The 15190-nt window shown below is 43.8% G+C and overlaps 1 protein-coding gene across 2 annotated transcripts in view; it reads right to left on the bottom strand.

The window, feature by feature from the left end:
• Window positions 1-15190, bottom strand: part of Dym (dymeclin) — a 303216-nt gene that overhangs the window by 52895 nt on the left and 235131 nt on the right. For both annotated transcript variants that reach the window (XM_059246037.1, XM_059246038.1), the window contains exon 15: window positions 14880-15062. In XM_059246037.1, coding sequence (XP_059102020.1) covers window positions 14880-15062 — 183 coding nt within the window. The remainder of the gene's footprint in view (window positions 1-14879; window positions 15063-15190) is intronic.

Below are 15190 nucleotides of genomic sequence, written 5' to 3'. Positions count from 1 at the left end.
GTCCACAATGATTCTACAAGGCTGATAAAATCTCTTCCTACAGATGAGTAAATGTGATGAGAAAAAGATGAGCAGATGAGAGTGTCAGGAACAGCTAGAGCTTAGATGCTCCCCTGAGTCTCCACCAATCCTCAGGCAATAAATGGAGCCCAGGCTTCAGGCTTGGAGGTCTCCGATGCGCTGCCATAGTGCTAGGGATCAAACACAGGGCTCTTTGCATGTTAGGCAAGTACTCTACCACCAAGTATGCTTTAAAAACAAAACAATTTGACCGACCGACTGACCGACCAACCGACCGACCGACTGACCAACTGACCTACCTACCTACCGAAAACAAGGGTCTCCTTATGCAGCCAAAACTGGCCTAGAACTTGCAATTCTCTTGTCTCAGCTTCTGAGTGCTGGGATTACAGATATGTGCTGGTATGCCAAGATAAGCTTAGTGCTTAAAATAAGAAATACCAAAGATGAAGGATATAATGTAGGTTGTTGACCCAAACATTTCAGACAAAATCAGTATTCAATACTAGCAAATCTTAAAAAAAATTCAAAGAGCTTGTGTTTTCTACTAGCTGTTTAGAATTTGAAGATAACTACAGTGATGATGCCTATGATGTAGTGTGGTTTCTATCAACTCACACAACAACTAAAAATGGTGGTGATATTTTGTTTGTGCTCTAACAAATAAAGCTTGCCTGGAGATCAGAATGCAGAGCTAGCTACTAGTTAACCATAGAGGCCAGGCAGTGGTGGCATACACCTTTAATCCAAGCACTAGGGAGGAGGAAATAGGAAGTGATATGTCTGGGCGGAGGGAGGACTATAATGCAGGCAGAGACAAGAGTTTGGCAGGCCCCCTTTTCAGGCTGAGGAGTTGGAAAGGTAAAAGGTGGCTATGGCTTGCTCCTTTGTCTTTCTTATCTTTAAGTATTTACCACTCTATCTCTGTGCTTTTATTATTAAGACCAATTAGGATTCGTGCTACAAAAAATCCTATCTAACCACCTGTTGTGAAGCAGTGAATAGCCTTACACCACAGGTTTACAGATATGAGCAGCTTTCCCAGGGTAGGTGAGGTGAAAGGAGCCAGTATGTGCTAGCCAGGCAAACATTCTTCCTTGCAAAATAGCCACTCTCCCAAGAATCAAAAGAGAAGCACTAGGTTTTTAAAATTTTATTTTTATTATGTTTAATTATGTGTATGTGTCTGTACAGAAGTATGTGCACACGAAAGAGGCCTGAGCCTCCTGGAGCTGTTGTTATGAGCAGTTGTGAGCTGCCTGACATCGGGTGCTGTGAACAGAACTTGTGTGGTAATATTTTATCTGTGCACCCCAATAAAGCTTATCTGGAGATCAGAGGGAAAAGCCAGCCACTATATTAAATATAGAAGTCAGGCAATGGTAGCACACGCCTTTAATCCTAGCATTCCAGAGGCAGAGATTCATCTGGATCTCTGTGAGTTCAAGGCCACAATGGGAACAGAGCCAGGCATGGTGGCACATGCCTTTAATTCCCAGCACTAGTTAACCATAGAGGTCTGGAGGTCTATACAGACAGACAGGAAGTGAGAGAGCTGGGCGGAAAGAGGAAAGTGATGTGGCTGGGGGGAGAGAGGAAGTAAGAAGGCAGAGCACAAAAAGGCATATAGGTGGGTATACAGGAAGTAGCTCTCTCTTAGGCTGAGGATTTCCTAGCAGTAAGAACATGGCTGGCTTCTTTCTGCTTCTCTGATCTCTCAATTTTCACCCCAATATCTGGCCCTGGATTTTTTTTTTTAAGACTGTTTAGCAATTTGTCTTACAAACTTGGGTCCTCCAGAAGAGCGCCTTGCCTTGCAAGCACAAGGCCCTGGGTTCAGTCCTCAGCTCCGGTTTAAAAAAAAAAAAAAGAAAGAAAGAAAAAAAGAAGAGTCATTGAGGCAGGGTCTTACTATGTAGCTCTGGCTGTCCTGGAACTCACCATGCAGACCAGACTGGCTTCAAACTCACAGAGATCCTCCTGCCTCTGTCTTCTGAATGCTGGGATTAAAGGAATAGGCTACATATGGCTTGTTTTTTTTTTTTTCCCCAAAGGCACTAATAAACATGTTTTAGAAAGCAAAAAATGATGTATTTCCTCATTATTTGTTTGGTTTTCCCCCAAGCTTTTTTTTTGGGGGGGGAATGGGGGATGATGACAGGACTCACTGTGCAGCCTTGGCTGGCCCGCCTGCCTCTGCCTCCTGAATGCTGCGACTAGAGGCATGTGCTTTTGTTTTATTTATTTATTTTTTTTTCCAAGACAGGGTTTCCCTGTGTAGCTTTGGCGCCTGTCCTGGAACTCACTTTGTAGACCAGGCTGCCCTCGAACTCAGAGATCCGCCTGCCTCTGCCTCCTGAGTGCTGGGATTAGAGGCGTGTATTTTTGTTTTAATCAACATATATTTTGACAGCCTACTCAATGTAAGATCTTGCTTTCTGCTTTCAGGAAAGGTGGTGTACATTGGGCAGGTAAGAGATGAGAGTGTACGGGAGCAGAGACCAAGAGTGCTCAAGATGATGTCTACATCTGGGATGTGTACCAGCAGTGTGATTTGTAGGATGCTCAACTGCTCTCAAAGGTGGCATCATGCCATGGTGTAGAGAACACACTTGCTGGAAAACAGCTTGGCTTTAAATCTTAGCTCTCTACGAAGTCTTGGCAAGTTATTTCATTTCTTCATGCTCAGTATCTCGATCTGTAAGTGATGTAAAGTACAGTGCCTGCCTGATGGTCGGCTGAGAGAATTAGGTTATCTGGATAGTGACAAGTCCTTACATACAGTGAGTGCTCACAGGATGTCACCATTAGTCTATATTAGTGCTTTAATTTACCTTTGTGACAAAAATCAGCTCTTACAAATCATATCTATGTGCAGTGTTGTGTCGGGATCTAGAGCACCAAGGAAGGAAGCACATTGATTGGCTAAATGCAGCAGTGGTAGTCCTATTCTTAGGTTTCACGTAACAGACTAATCTCAGGCTTTATCATTATTGATTCCTATGCTGTAGATGAAGGGACTTTGTCAAAGGTCATCTTACTTAAAGTAGCAGTACAATATGAAGCCTGAAGCAAATTCCAGGAAAGTTTCCCACATTAAAACCAGCATCATTATCATGAGCTTAATACACTGCTAATGCCAACTGAAACTTTTTTAATTTTCACATGGATTTGCATAAAAATATTCTCTTTCAAAATACAGATGAGTTTCATTATTTTCAGAAAAATTAGAAGTTAGTCCTAGATTCAGGCAGTTTTCTTTAATACTTATTTGAATAGTTTTTTTAATCATAAAAATGTTTAAAAAAATGCTTTTCCTGAATCTAAGCCTGTTGTCTGTTTTTACAAATAAAGTTTTATTGAAATGCAGCCATGCTCATTGGTTTCTGTATTTCCTATGGTAGCTAGCTACTGAATTACAACCTCAGAGCTGAGTAGTTGTGATGAGACTGTAGCTCCTTTCCCTCAAAAACTTACTATTTGTCCACTTACAAAACAATTTATTAATCCCTTCTTTAGAAAACACAATATTATTATTTGTTTTGTTTTCGTGTCACGGTTTCACCACATAGCCTTGCCTGGCCTGGAACCCAGAGATCTACCTGCCTCTGCCTCCCAAGTGCTGGGATTAAAGGTGTGTGCCACAATACTTGGCTAAAAGCCAATTATACAGTGGCTCAACATGACAAAAAGCCTTCATGGTTTCTTTACCACTTTGGGAACTCTTTTTTTTGGGGGGTGGGTGGGATATGTGTTGTTTGTGTGTGGAGGCCAGAGTCAATGTCAGGCGTCTTCTTCAATGGCTCTCCACTTTACTTGTAGAGACAAGGTCTCCCACGGAAGCTGCAACTTGCTGATTATATGCTAAACTGATTGGCCAGCAAAGCCCCATGGATCCTCCTGCCTCTATCTCCCCAGTGCTGGTATTTCAGGTGCATGCCAGCACATCCGGCTTTTTTTTTTGTTTTTTCAAGACAGGGTTTCTCTGTGTAGCTTTGTGCTTTTTCTGGATCTCACTCTATAATCCAGGCTGGCCTCGAACTCACAGAGATCCGCCTGCCTCTGCCTCCCGAGTGCTGGGATTAAAGGCGTGTGCCACCACTACCCGGCCACATCTGGCTTTTACATGGGTGCTAGGGAATCAAATTCAGCCCCAACACTGCCATCGTCTCCCACCCTCCATTTCTTTTTGTAGAACCAAGTTTTTGCCAAGTATGGATTTTTGTTCAGATAAGTTCCTTGGGATTTCTTGCAGTGTATCTCTAATAGCAGTAGGCGTTCTCTGTCTGAAAGTATCTTCATTATGGTCTAGATTCTAGAGATTGTGTCTATGGAATGTAGATTCTAGGTCACCAAGACTTCTCCATCTCACTGTACAGTTTTTGACAAGGAGATGAATCCTGTTACTGTCTGTCTTCCTCCATTCTAAGTGCTTGTCGATACAACACTTCTCTTTTCTCTAACTGCAGTTAAGTCTGTATTTTCTCTTTTCTTTACACTCTACATATTTAAATAGTGTGTGGGTGTTAAATGGACTTATCCTGCCTGGAGTTCTCTGAGAGTCTTGGACCTGTGCTTTGACAGCCTTTTCCCTTCCTTCCTTCCTTCCTTCCTTCCTTCCTTCCTTCCTTCCTTCCTCCTTCCTTCCTTCCTCCCTCCCTCCCTCCCTCCCTCCCTCCCTCCCTCCCTCCCTTCCCTCCCTCCCTCCCCTCCTTCCCTCCCTCCTTCCTTCCTTCCTTTTTTCCTTCCTTCCTTCCTTCCTTTGATACAGGGTTTCTCTGTGTTGCCCTGGCTGTCCTGGAACTCACTCTGTAGACTAGGCTGGCTTCGAACTCACAGAGATCCATCCGCCTGCCTCTGCCCCTTGAGTGCTGGGATTAAAGGCATGCGACACCACCACCCGGCCCTTTTTATTTCTTTAGGCCTGCTCTTTCTCTTTTCCTTCTGACACTAATTACATGTATGTTGGACCATCTGATGTCATCTTCCAGTTCTTGGATATTCCATTCTCATTTTCCACATTTTTCTTTGTGTTTGTTAACATTATTTCTAGTGATCTATCTTTAAGAATCATATCCCCTATCCCTTGGCTACACCCAGGCCTATTGATGAGCAAGTCATGGCAATTCTTTGCCACAGCAATCCATTTTATTTTTTCCCTTGTAGTGTCCATCTCTGGGTTTCTCTAGCTGTTTATACATGCTGTCATCTATTCTACTAGGTAAGGAGTTGGCAAACTTTTCCTATAAAGGACAAGGGAGAAAGTACTGTAGGCTCTGTGAGTCACAGAGACGGCTCTATTATACGGTATTCATTAAAACTAAAGCCGGGCGGTGGTGGTGCACACCTTCGATCCCAGCACTCGGGAGGCAGAGGCAGGCGGATCTCTGTGAGTTTTGAGGCGTTTACAGAGTGAGTTCCAGGAGCGCCAGGGCTGTTATACAGAGAAACCCTGTCTTGAAAAACTAAAAGCAAAACAAAACAATACAAACAAAACCTGTAGATGATGCTGTCCTCAGTTCAGAGGCTGTACAAGCCATGCCTCAGTCTGGATTTGGCTGGGGGTCATGCTTTGTTGGCAGTTATCTTAGACATTTTAATGACATTAATCATACTTTAAGTGTTTGGTTGCTAGCTTTAACATCTGAATCATCACTGAGTCTATTCTGTTGTTTCTTGATAATACTTTTTTATGGATTTTTTTTTTTTGTCTCATTGTGTTTGGTTTAGTACTGGATGAACTAATTTATTCAGAAGGTAAACTGGACTGGAGACTGTTGTTGCTATGGCTCCTGTCAGCGTACCTCAGCATCTAGTGAGCCTTCTCTTTAGGACCTGCGGGTGTACAGGCTTTAACGGTCACCCTCCACCTTCTGCTTCTGGATATCCCTTGTGTCTGAACTTGGTTCCTATCCATGTTGTTGATCCTTTCTCAGCACTGGATGGCTGTTGCTTATGACTCAGCACTTGCTAGGCTAGTGGCAGAAGGCAGTGGGTTCTGAGTTACCCTGGACCTGCTATTCTAAAACTAAGTGTTTAAGCAGGTTGTATGTCTGGGGCTGGCTGGGACAGTTTCCCTTATCTTTTTCACTTTTTTCCCTCATGGCAGCCAAATAATTCTATGGTGATAGACAGACACTTCTAATGGTAATTCTTAAAGGCTAATGCAGTGTCTTTACCCTTCCTCCCAAATAGGTGTTGTTTTCTTCCATTTTTCGTAGTAACCAAGTGTCCTAAGGGTAACAAAATGTGGTACCCACAACAGCGTAAGATTTCTGTACCCCTGTGAGAAAAGGGTCCGGCAGGGTCACAGGGACAAATACTAGTTCATGTCTGCAGCTCCTTGGGAAACTAGCATTTTCACTATAAAACATATTTGCGTATAAATTACCCATGTTTGGGGTCCTAAGTGTTTTGTCGTGTTATCTCAGGTTATTCTTATCCTCAGGCAAATTTTTAAATCGACACTTGACTTCTCATTCATTTGCATGGTAGTGGTCTGGTCCTTCTGTGCTGTGACACAGGGATCCAGTCCTGGCATCTCACCTAAATTTAGAGAATGGTGGGGGAGTGGGCCTGTTCCTTCTTGGGATCGAGGCATCCTGGCTGCTCTGTGACCTCAGCTCAGTGATGCGCAAAACAAAAACACAAAACAAAATCCCAAACCAAACAAACAACTCCCCATACCACCACTACCACAAAAAAACAAACAATAACAACAAAATCCCCTATGCCTTTCTATTTTTTTTTTCTTTGTTGAGTGGAAATTCTTTCACTGTCTTCTATCAGGAAATTTAGTTTTTAGTAGTAAATTTATTGAGGTATAGTTTATCACGCAATAGAAGGACTCTGCTCATTTTAACTGAACAGTTGAATGAGTTGACAAATGAGTACCTATTACCTGGCCTCACCCATCTTCTCAACATGTCTCCTCCCATTCTTTCCAAGACAGTTATCCCTTACCTCATCTCACCCCTCTGTTCTCAGCCTAGAACACTCTGCATCTAGGGAGCAACGGGGCTCACTATCTACCTCTTTCGAGTCTTGTTTCAAATGCATTTCAGGGAGGCAGCTCTGAGAGATATTTTAATACACATAAGTAGCATGGTTACCAACAGTATTTCCCATTTTCACTACTACTGCAATACAGAACACAAACTGACTGGACTCTGTAGAGTATGATCCTGAAGGAGAGGAAACAGTAAGAGATTCCTGCTTGTGTGGATGGTTAGATCAGATGGTTCTCAGGGATAAAGAGGCAAATAAAGAGAAATTGACTGGGTGAGGAGGGAGGCATGTTGAGCAGGCATGGGCCTTATTATTACACCATTTGACCTTGACTTCTTGCTCTACCATTTCTGTATTGGATGGTTGTGAGCAAACCGATCTTTCTAACCCTGTTTCATTATGTGTAAATTGAGGATTAAATTGACTATACCTCAGAGACTTATTTTACAGTGAAGGTTAAGGTATGACATGTAATGCCAGGAAAGCATAGGATAAAAGCAAAAATGAAGAAGCAGGAGAGGAGAAAAGAAACAAATGGCTTAAATGCAAATTTAAAACTAAATCTTCCAAAAGATGTGCTAGCTCAAAAGATGTTATCACATCTGTGACCACAGGGTTCCTGGCTCTGGGCTAGCACATTGTCAGAAACACAAAGAAAACCTTGACTACCACAGTGGACAGTACTGGGAATTAAACAGCATTTCCCCTCAAGAGATTACAGGTATATATAATCATCTATCTAACTGCACGTACTGAAGAGACCACCCACAAAGGAAGAGAGGGAAAGAGGAAGTGAAAGGGAAGGGGCGAGGGAGGAAGAAGATGGGAAGATATGTGTGCTGGCTAATTTGATGCCAACTTGACACAAGCTAGAGTTATCTAAAAAGAGAGAACCTCATTGAGACACGCCTCTGTAAGATCCAGCTGTCAGACATTTTCTTAATTAGTGATCGATGGGGGAGGGCCCTTCCATTGGTGGGTGGTACCATCCCTGGGCTAGTGGTCCTGGGTTCTATAAGAAAGCAGGCTGAGCAAGCCATGGGGAGCAAGCCAGTAAGCAGCACCCCTCCATGGTCTCTGCATCAGCGCCTGCCTCCAGATTCCTGCCCTGCTTGAGTTCCTGTCCCTCACCATTTTTGATAATGAACTGTTAAATGGAACTATGAGTGAAATAAACCCCTCTCCTCCCAAGTTGCTTTGGCCATGGTCTTTCATCACAGCAACAGTAATCCTAACTAGGACACCGTGGAGGAAAGCAAGAGCTAGGTTAGGAAGAGGAAGGCCAGACACAGCCAATGGGACGTCACAAAATAGAGACATGGAGGCCAGTAAGGATTATCATTACTAAACATTTTTATAATGCAAAGATCTGGATAAACTTGGAAAATAAAGACTATTCTCTACCCTGCAGTTTGAAAAAGACACACTTAGAAACAAATGAAAGAGACTACTCCACCATTGAAATATCCATTCTCAGGCCACACTTGTAGGTATCATCATACATCAAAGTGTCCCAAGCATAAAAGGCCACAATGGCATTAGATTGATTTAGAAAGATAAAAGGGCAGAAAACACAGCATGCCATCAGTACAGCCACAGGGGATTCTCCTGGGAACCCTCTTTGTACCCTGGCAGGCCTTGAACTTGCCATCTTACTGCCTAAGCCTCTTGAGGAGCTGTGGCAAATGTGTGCCATGAGGTCCAGTGGCAAGTCCTTACAGTAGCTTCACAGATAGTCTCTGTCCCTTCAGTATCAGCTCAGATGTAAGAGAATCAGACTACTGCGGGTAGATGCAGGAGCCATCCCAGCTTAGAAAACTTGTGCCCAAGAGAAACCAACACCGTGACAGTTTAAGCTTCTGGGTCCCCATAAAGGACACACTTTGTCATGAGATCTCTTACTTTTAAAAGCCCCAAACTATTGCTTCTCACTAGGTATTTACAGTTCTTCCCAGTGTAGACTCAGCTTGCCAGTCAAATGTCACTCTGTCACAGCTTCGTACTGTAGCGGGGTTGCTCGGTGGCACAGCTGACAGCCCACCTTCATTAGCTTTCCAGGGGACCGAGCTAGACGTAGCTTAGCACAGTTTCCGATGCACGCTGAGAAAGGGTTTTGTTATCCCTTTAATTCATGGGCATCAGGATTCTTAAATCTAAGTGCTTCACTTCCAAAAAGAAACAGCAATGAATTTGTCAAATGAATTCTGCTCTACAAAGCTGTTTTCCCAGGGAAGAGCATTGTCCACCCAACAATGCAGTCCTTAACACTGCCATAAGAGTGGCCTGTGCAGAGGAAGGGGTGGGAGCACCTAGGGTCTGCGTACCTTTTCCTGCATTCTCCCTTCCCTGGTCTTTGCATTCTTTTCTTACACCACAGCATGCAGTTAACATAAAACCTGAAACTGTACAGCACAGTCTATCGTTTTCACCCATCTTATTACAGAAGGCAGGGGCAACCTGTGATGGGTATCTCTGGGGTAATAATTTTTTTCATGGTTTTATTAATGCCAACTGTGACTCCAGGGGATGCGACATGCTCTTCTGGCCTCCTTGGGCATAGCATGCATGTGGTATACATACACACATGCAGGCAAAACAGCCATACACATTAAAAAAAAATCAAAGTAGGAGTTTATGAAAATTAAATCCAATGTTAAGAAGGAAGATTTGGAACCAGAAAAAATATTTTTGTGCTTCCAACCAAGGGGATCAATCCCAAGGTTTCCTGTGAGTTAAACAGATACTGCCTGCCTCTGTACTATCCCTCTGCTCACTAGAAAAGAAATAACTGAGATGTAACTGGAGGAGGTTCTCATATATGCAAATACCAACAAATCTACCTGGAGCAGTAGTTCACAATGGCGAGGATTAAAGAACTGCCTAAAATGTCAAGTCTCAGTTGAGGAAATAAACACTTGTACTGGGCTTTTTCATTATGGCCGCAGTGGGGCTAACTAGAAAATGCCCAACGCTGGTGTACACACTTGTGTGATGCACAAGCTGGTGTAACACTCGTGTGGTACTCAAGTTTCGGAAAAGGAGGAGGAGATGCAGCCCGATGTTTTGCTCTGGTTGCAACCCTGAGAGACACAGGAAAGCACTGATTACCAGCAAAGAGGTTTTTTTTCTCCCCTCTTACCCATCTCCAGGGTCTTCTAATGTTTCTGAGGCTGGCCTTGAACTCAGACACTTCTGCTTCAGCCTCCTGACTGCTGCGATCAGTGGTTTGTACCACTACATCAAGAAGCAATTTATTTATTTTTTTAATTTCTCTTTGTCGGTAGCTTTGCGGAGCAGGTCAGTGACTAGTCTTGCTACAGCACTCTCCACTGGAGTTCCATTCACAGGTCATTCTGAGGACCCCAGAGCACTCAGCCGTTGTCACGTGCTGTGCAGTAAGAGACTGGAATGGAGGGAGTTGAGGTCCAAGGCTGACTTTAGTTCAGTGCTCACCAATCTACACCAGACTACTGGAGTGGGAACACAAGTCTACTTTGATAAACTGCCTTATGAGGATGGATAGAGAAAGAATGAAATATCAGAAGCCTGACCAGAAACTATGCACATATTCAGGTATCACACACAAAGCCAAGAGGCATTTAGAAGCCATTCCCTAATCCTACCCCAACTCAGTCTTTGAAACCCTGCAGACAGCTTGTGGAGCCCTGGAGGGAGCCTGAAGGTTCTCACCCGAGAACAACGTTAGCCTGAGGAATAAGGTCTGATGATATTGATGTGAGGAGGCTCTCAAGAACGAGACTCACAGAAATAGCAGGGGAGAAATAACTCCCCCCAATTTGACACCAATGAACATCAATCTTTAGTCTGATGTGTGACTGATGACAACCAAGGTACAGAAAACCAAGACATTGCACAAGGAAAGGATGGGGAGACCAGAAATCCAAGGGAGGAATGAAAGAACAAAACATTTTCAGGGCTGCAGAGATGGCTCAGTGGGTGAGAATCTGAGTCTGGAGTCTCAGAAGACAAATGAAGCTGGGCCTGGTAGTGCATGTCTGTAATCGTAGTGTGTCTGCGGTGAGGTGGCAGGCCACCACGACACACAGACGTGAAAAAGAAACCCGGGGCAGGCCGAGTCAGGCCGCCACGACACACAGACGTGAAAAAGAAACCCTGGGCAGGCCGAGTCAGGCCGCCACGACACACAGACGTGAAAAAGAAATCCTGGGCAGGCCGAGTCAGGCCACCATGACACACAGACGTGAAAAAGAAACCCTGGCTCAAACAAGGCAGAACCAACAGCTGAGATGCTGACTACAGCACACATTGCCCTGCTCTCATACACACAACATACACACATGCACACAAACACATACATACAAAAGATAAAAATATTTCCATACATCAGAAATCGAAATACTTAAAAAACTGTATTTCAAGCCGGGCAGTGGTGGCACACGCCTTTTAATCCCAGCACTCAGGAGGGAGAGCCAGGCAGATTTCTGTGAGTTTGAGGCCAGCCTGGTATACAGAGCGAGATCCAGGACAGGCTCCAAAGCTACACAGAGAAACCCTGTCTCGAAAATCAAAAAACAAAAAAATAAAAAAAAAACTGTATTTCAAATATCTAGAAGTGAAAACTATGAGTGGTTTAAACATAAAGAAATGATACATGTTGGAGAATATTTGATCACTATACATACAAGCCTCCCCCATTTTCATGTGTTTATATGCATGTCTGCATGAGTGTGGGTGCACAAGCGTACATATGCATGTGAGGGCCTGAGGTTGTTATGGAGAACCATCCTTGATCACTGCCTTAGTTATTACTTTTCTATTACTTTGTTAAGACACCTTGGCCAGGCCAATTTATAAAGGAAAGTGTCTGATTTGGACCTCATGGTTAGAGGGTTGGAATCCATGACCTTCATGGCATGGACCATGGGAGCCAACAGGGAGGCAAGGTGCTAGAGCTTTATATCATGAACTCACATCTTGAGACACAACCACAAAGCACAGGGGTGGAGGAGTGGGGGGTCGGGACTGTCACTGGGAATGGTGCAGGTCTCTTTAAACGTCAAGCCCTGTCCCCAGTGATACACTTCAAGAAGGCCACACCCCCTAGTCCTTCCCAAACAATTCTACCAACTGGGGACCAAGTATTCAAATACAGGACCCTATGGAGGCCGTTCTCCTTCAGACCACCACATTTATACTTATTCACTGAGGTGCAGTCTCTGACTCAAACTCAGAGCTCATCAGTGGGGCTAACCTCTCTGGCTACCTTACTTTAGGGAGTCTCCTGTCTCTGACTTCCAAGACTGGAATCAGAGGTGGGCTGTCATACCCACCTGGCATATACATAGGCTTTAGGGATCCAAACTCTCACCTGGCCCATGCCTTAACCAGTAAGCCACATCCTTAGTTCATACATACATATATTGAAATACCACACTCTATCCTGTAAGTACATTATTTATCAATTAAAAAGCGCTCACATTTCACCTTTCCCCCAGAAAACTACTGTAGTGTGTGTGCTCTGCCAACAGCAGGGACAGTAAGTGGACGGCACAGGAAGCAGCTGGACCAAAGGAGAACGGGGAGGGAATTCCCAGCTGCTCAGAAGCAGCAACATACAGTGGGAGCAGCCGGCAGCAGGAGGTCAGGGAAGGGAGGAGCAGAGTGCTGGCTGCTTGAGCACTTTGAGAGGAGTCTCTGCTCCTGTCAGGAAGTCTTGAGCTGTGTTAGTGACTACACATCTGCAATATGTCACCAAGAAAGGCCTCAATCTGCAGCATAACTGCAGTATGAACAAGGAATAACTCACAGAGACCTGTCTCTGCCTCCTGAGTGCCGGGATTAAAGGCATGCACCATCACGCCCAGCCTGGCAAAAGATTTAAGTAGAGCTTCACAAAACAGTTAATTCCAATGTTGAATCTCCATGAAACTTGCCTATCCTCACTAGCAATCAAAGAATTACAAGGTAAAATTATAATGAGATGCTGTTACAGGATGGGTAAAACTAGATGTAGAACCTCCAACTTGAACGGGGGGTGGGGGGTGGGTGGGGGGGTGGGTGGTGGTGGTGCCCCGTGGTAACCCCTGTGGTTTGATACACATCACCTGGCAACTCCACAGTGTTGGTCCCTAGCTGGCGGTGCTGTTCTGGGAGGCGTAGAGTCCTTAGGAGGTGGGCTGAGCTTTGCAAGGTTCCGCTTGGTCCTCAGTCCTTCCTCTAGTCTCTGCTTCCTATTTACCATGAGGTGCAGCCTCCTTTCCACGGGTTTCTGCTGTGACGGTGTCATTGAGGGTGAGGACTAAGGTCTGAAACCTCAGCAAGTGTGACTCAGAATGAATGCATCTAACCTCTCCTATGTTGTCCCTCAGGCACGTCAGTCACAGGGACAGAGAGCTAACTAATAAAGACAGACATCTGAGAGGTAGATACGCACATGTGCACTCTTCGTGAAATTATATATCCATGCTTGGAGGACAATGTAACTATTAAATATCTTCCCAAATGTAACCCACACAAGGATACTCTGTGAATCATGCTAGCTACTTAAGAAATAGTTATGGACCCCAATGAATCAGAAATCACCAACATTGCAATAAAAAAAATAAGCGAAACTGGTTTTGGAGAGAGCAGGAAGTAGTCGGACATATAAAAATGTTTACACATCCTAGAGAGTGAAGTTAAAACAGTGATGAGGCCAGGCAGTGGTGGCACGTCTTTAACCCCAGCATTTGGGAGGCAGCCTGGTCTATAAAGCAAGTTCCAGGGCTACACAGAGAAACCCTGCCTCGAAAAACAAACAAACAAGATGAAATATCCATTTTTGCTATAAAAATGACAAATATTAGTAACTGTCATGCTCAAAGTTACGAAAGCACAGAGTATCATCCCATGGATCACCCGTGGAAACACATGACAATACACAGATGTACAAACTGTATCATTTTTCTGGAAAGCAATTTGGCAGCCTGTACTGAATCTTGAAAATAGATAGACATCCTCTGACGGTGAGAATCAGTAACATTCCAGTTTTAAAACTCTACCCAAAATAAGTCAGACATGATGGCATACACCTGTCACCTAGATCTTTCAGTTTGTTTATATGGTGTATTACATTGACAGATTTTCATGTGGTCACCTAGATCTTAAGAGGTGGATGGAGACAGGGGGATTATAGCAAGTCTCAACTATGCAGGGAGTTTGAGGCCATCCTGTCTCAAAAAAACTAATGACCAAAAAGACGAAAATTGTAACTTTTAAGTGTGAGATGATTATTTACAAGTTGCTCATTAATTACAAATTGATAAGGAACACTGGAAATGATAAAAATGAACAATGGAACACTGGAAATGATAAAAATGAACAATGTAATAAAAGTTAAATATATTTTAGGACATCTACAATACAGGCCAGGCAGCTATTAAACTTGGAGATATTAGAAGGATCGATAACGTTATAGAAAATGTTAATAAATATTCAGTAAGAATATAGGATTGTATTAAGGAAATCATGAACTCAATTCTATTAAGCATGGGCATTTAATACACGTGCAGAGAGAATACGACTGTTAGAGCAAAACACACGGAAAACAGATGGAACAAACTGTGAGGGCAAAGCCCGTGTAAATACAGTCCATGTCCAAAGGGAGTCACTGCCGGTGGATTGTTCTTACCACAGTTCACTAAACTGAACTTTTTCACCTTTACTACTTAAAAAAGACTCACGATGGGTGTGGTGCCATGCCTACAAATCCCAGTGCTTCGGAGGATGGGGGCAAGAGGACCATGAGTTTGAGGACAACCCGGGCTACTCAGTGGATCAAAAAAGAACAATAAAAATAACAGAGACTGAATGCCCCCACGTACACTTACCAGATCAATATTTTGCATTATGTCTTGAAATGAAGGATGAGTTCGGAATTGCTCAAAGAGGTCCCGTTTGTAGAGCAAGGCATATACCAAGTTTGGGTTGTGGTGAAGAGAATTTGTCAGGCAGGAGTTGATGATCTCCAACATCATTCGGATTACTTCCTCAATGACACTGAGGTCCTGTGCCTTATGAAGAAAGGAAACCCCAAAAGGGAGTCAGTGTTTGTTCCCCACCACAAAGTAATCAGAATACAAGTGACCACTGACAATTTTAACAGCACTGGAAAGACTATGCAGGAACGCCCTTCAAGATG

This window comes from Peromyscus eremicus, chromosome 19, assembly GCF_949786415.1.
Source record: "Peromyscus eremicus chromosome 19, PerEre_H2_v1, whole genome shotgun sequence".
NCBI classification, from domain to species: domain Eukaryota; kingdom Metazoa; phylum Chordata; class Mammalia; order Rodentia; family Cricetidae; genus Peromyscus; species Peromyscus eremicus.
The sequence above is the reverse complement of the archived record's forward strand: the minus strand, read 5'-3'. Positions and strand labels throughout refer to the sequence as shown.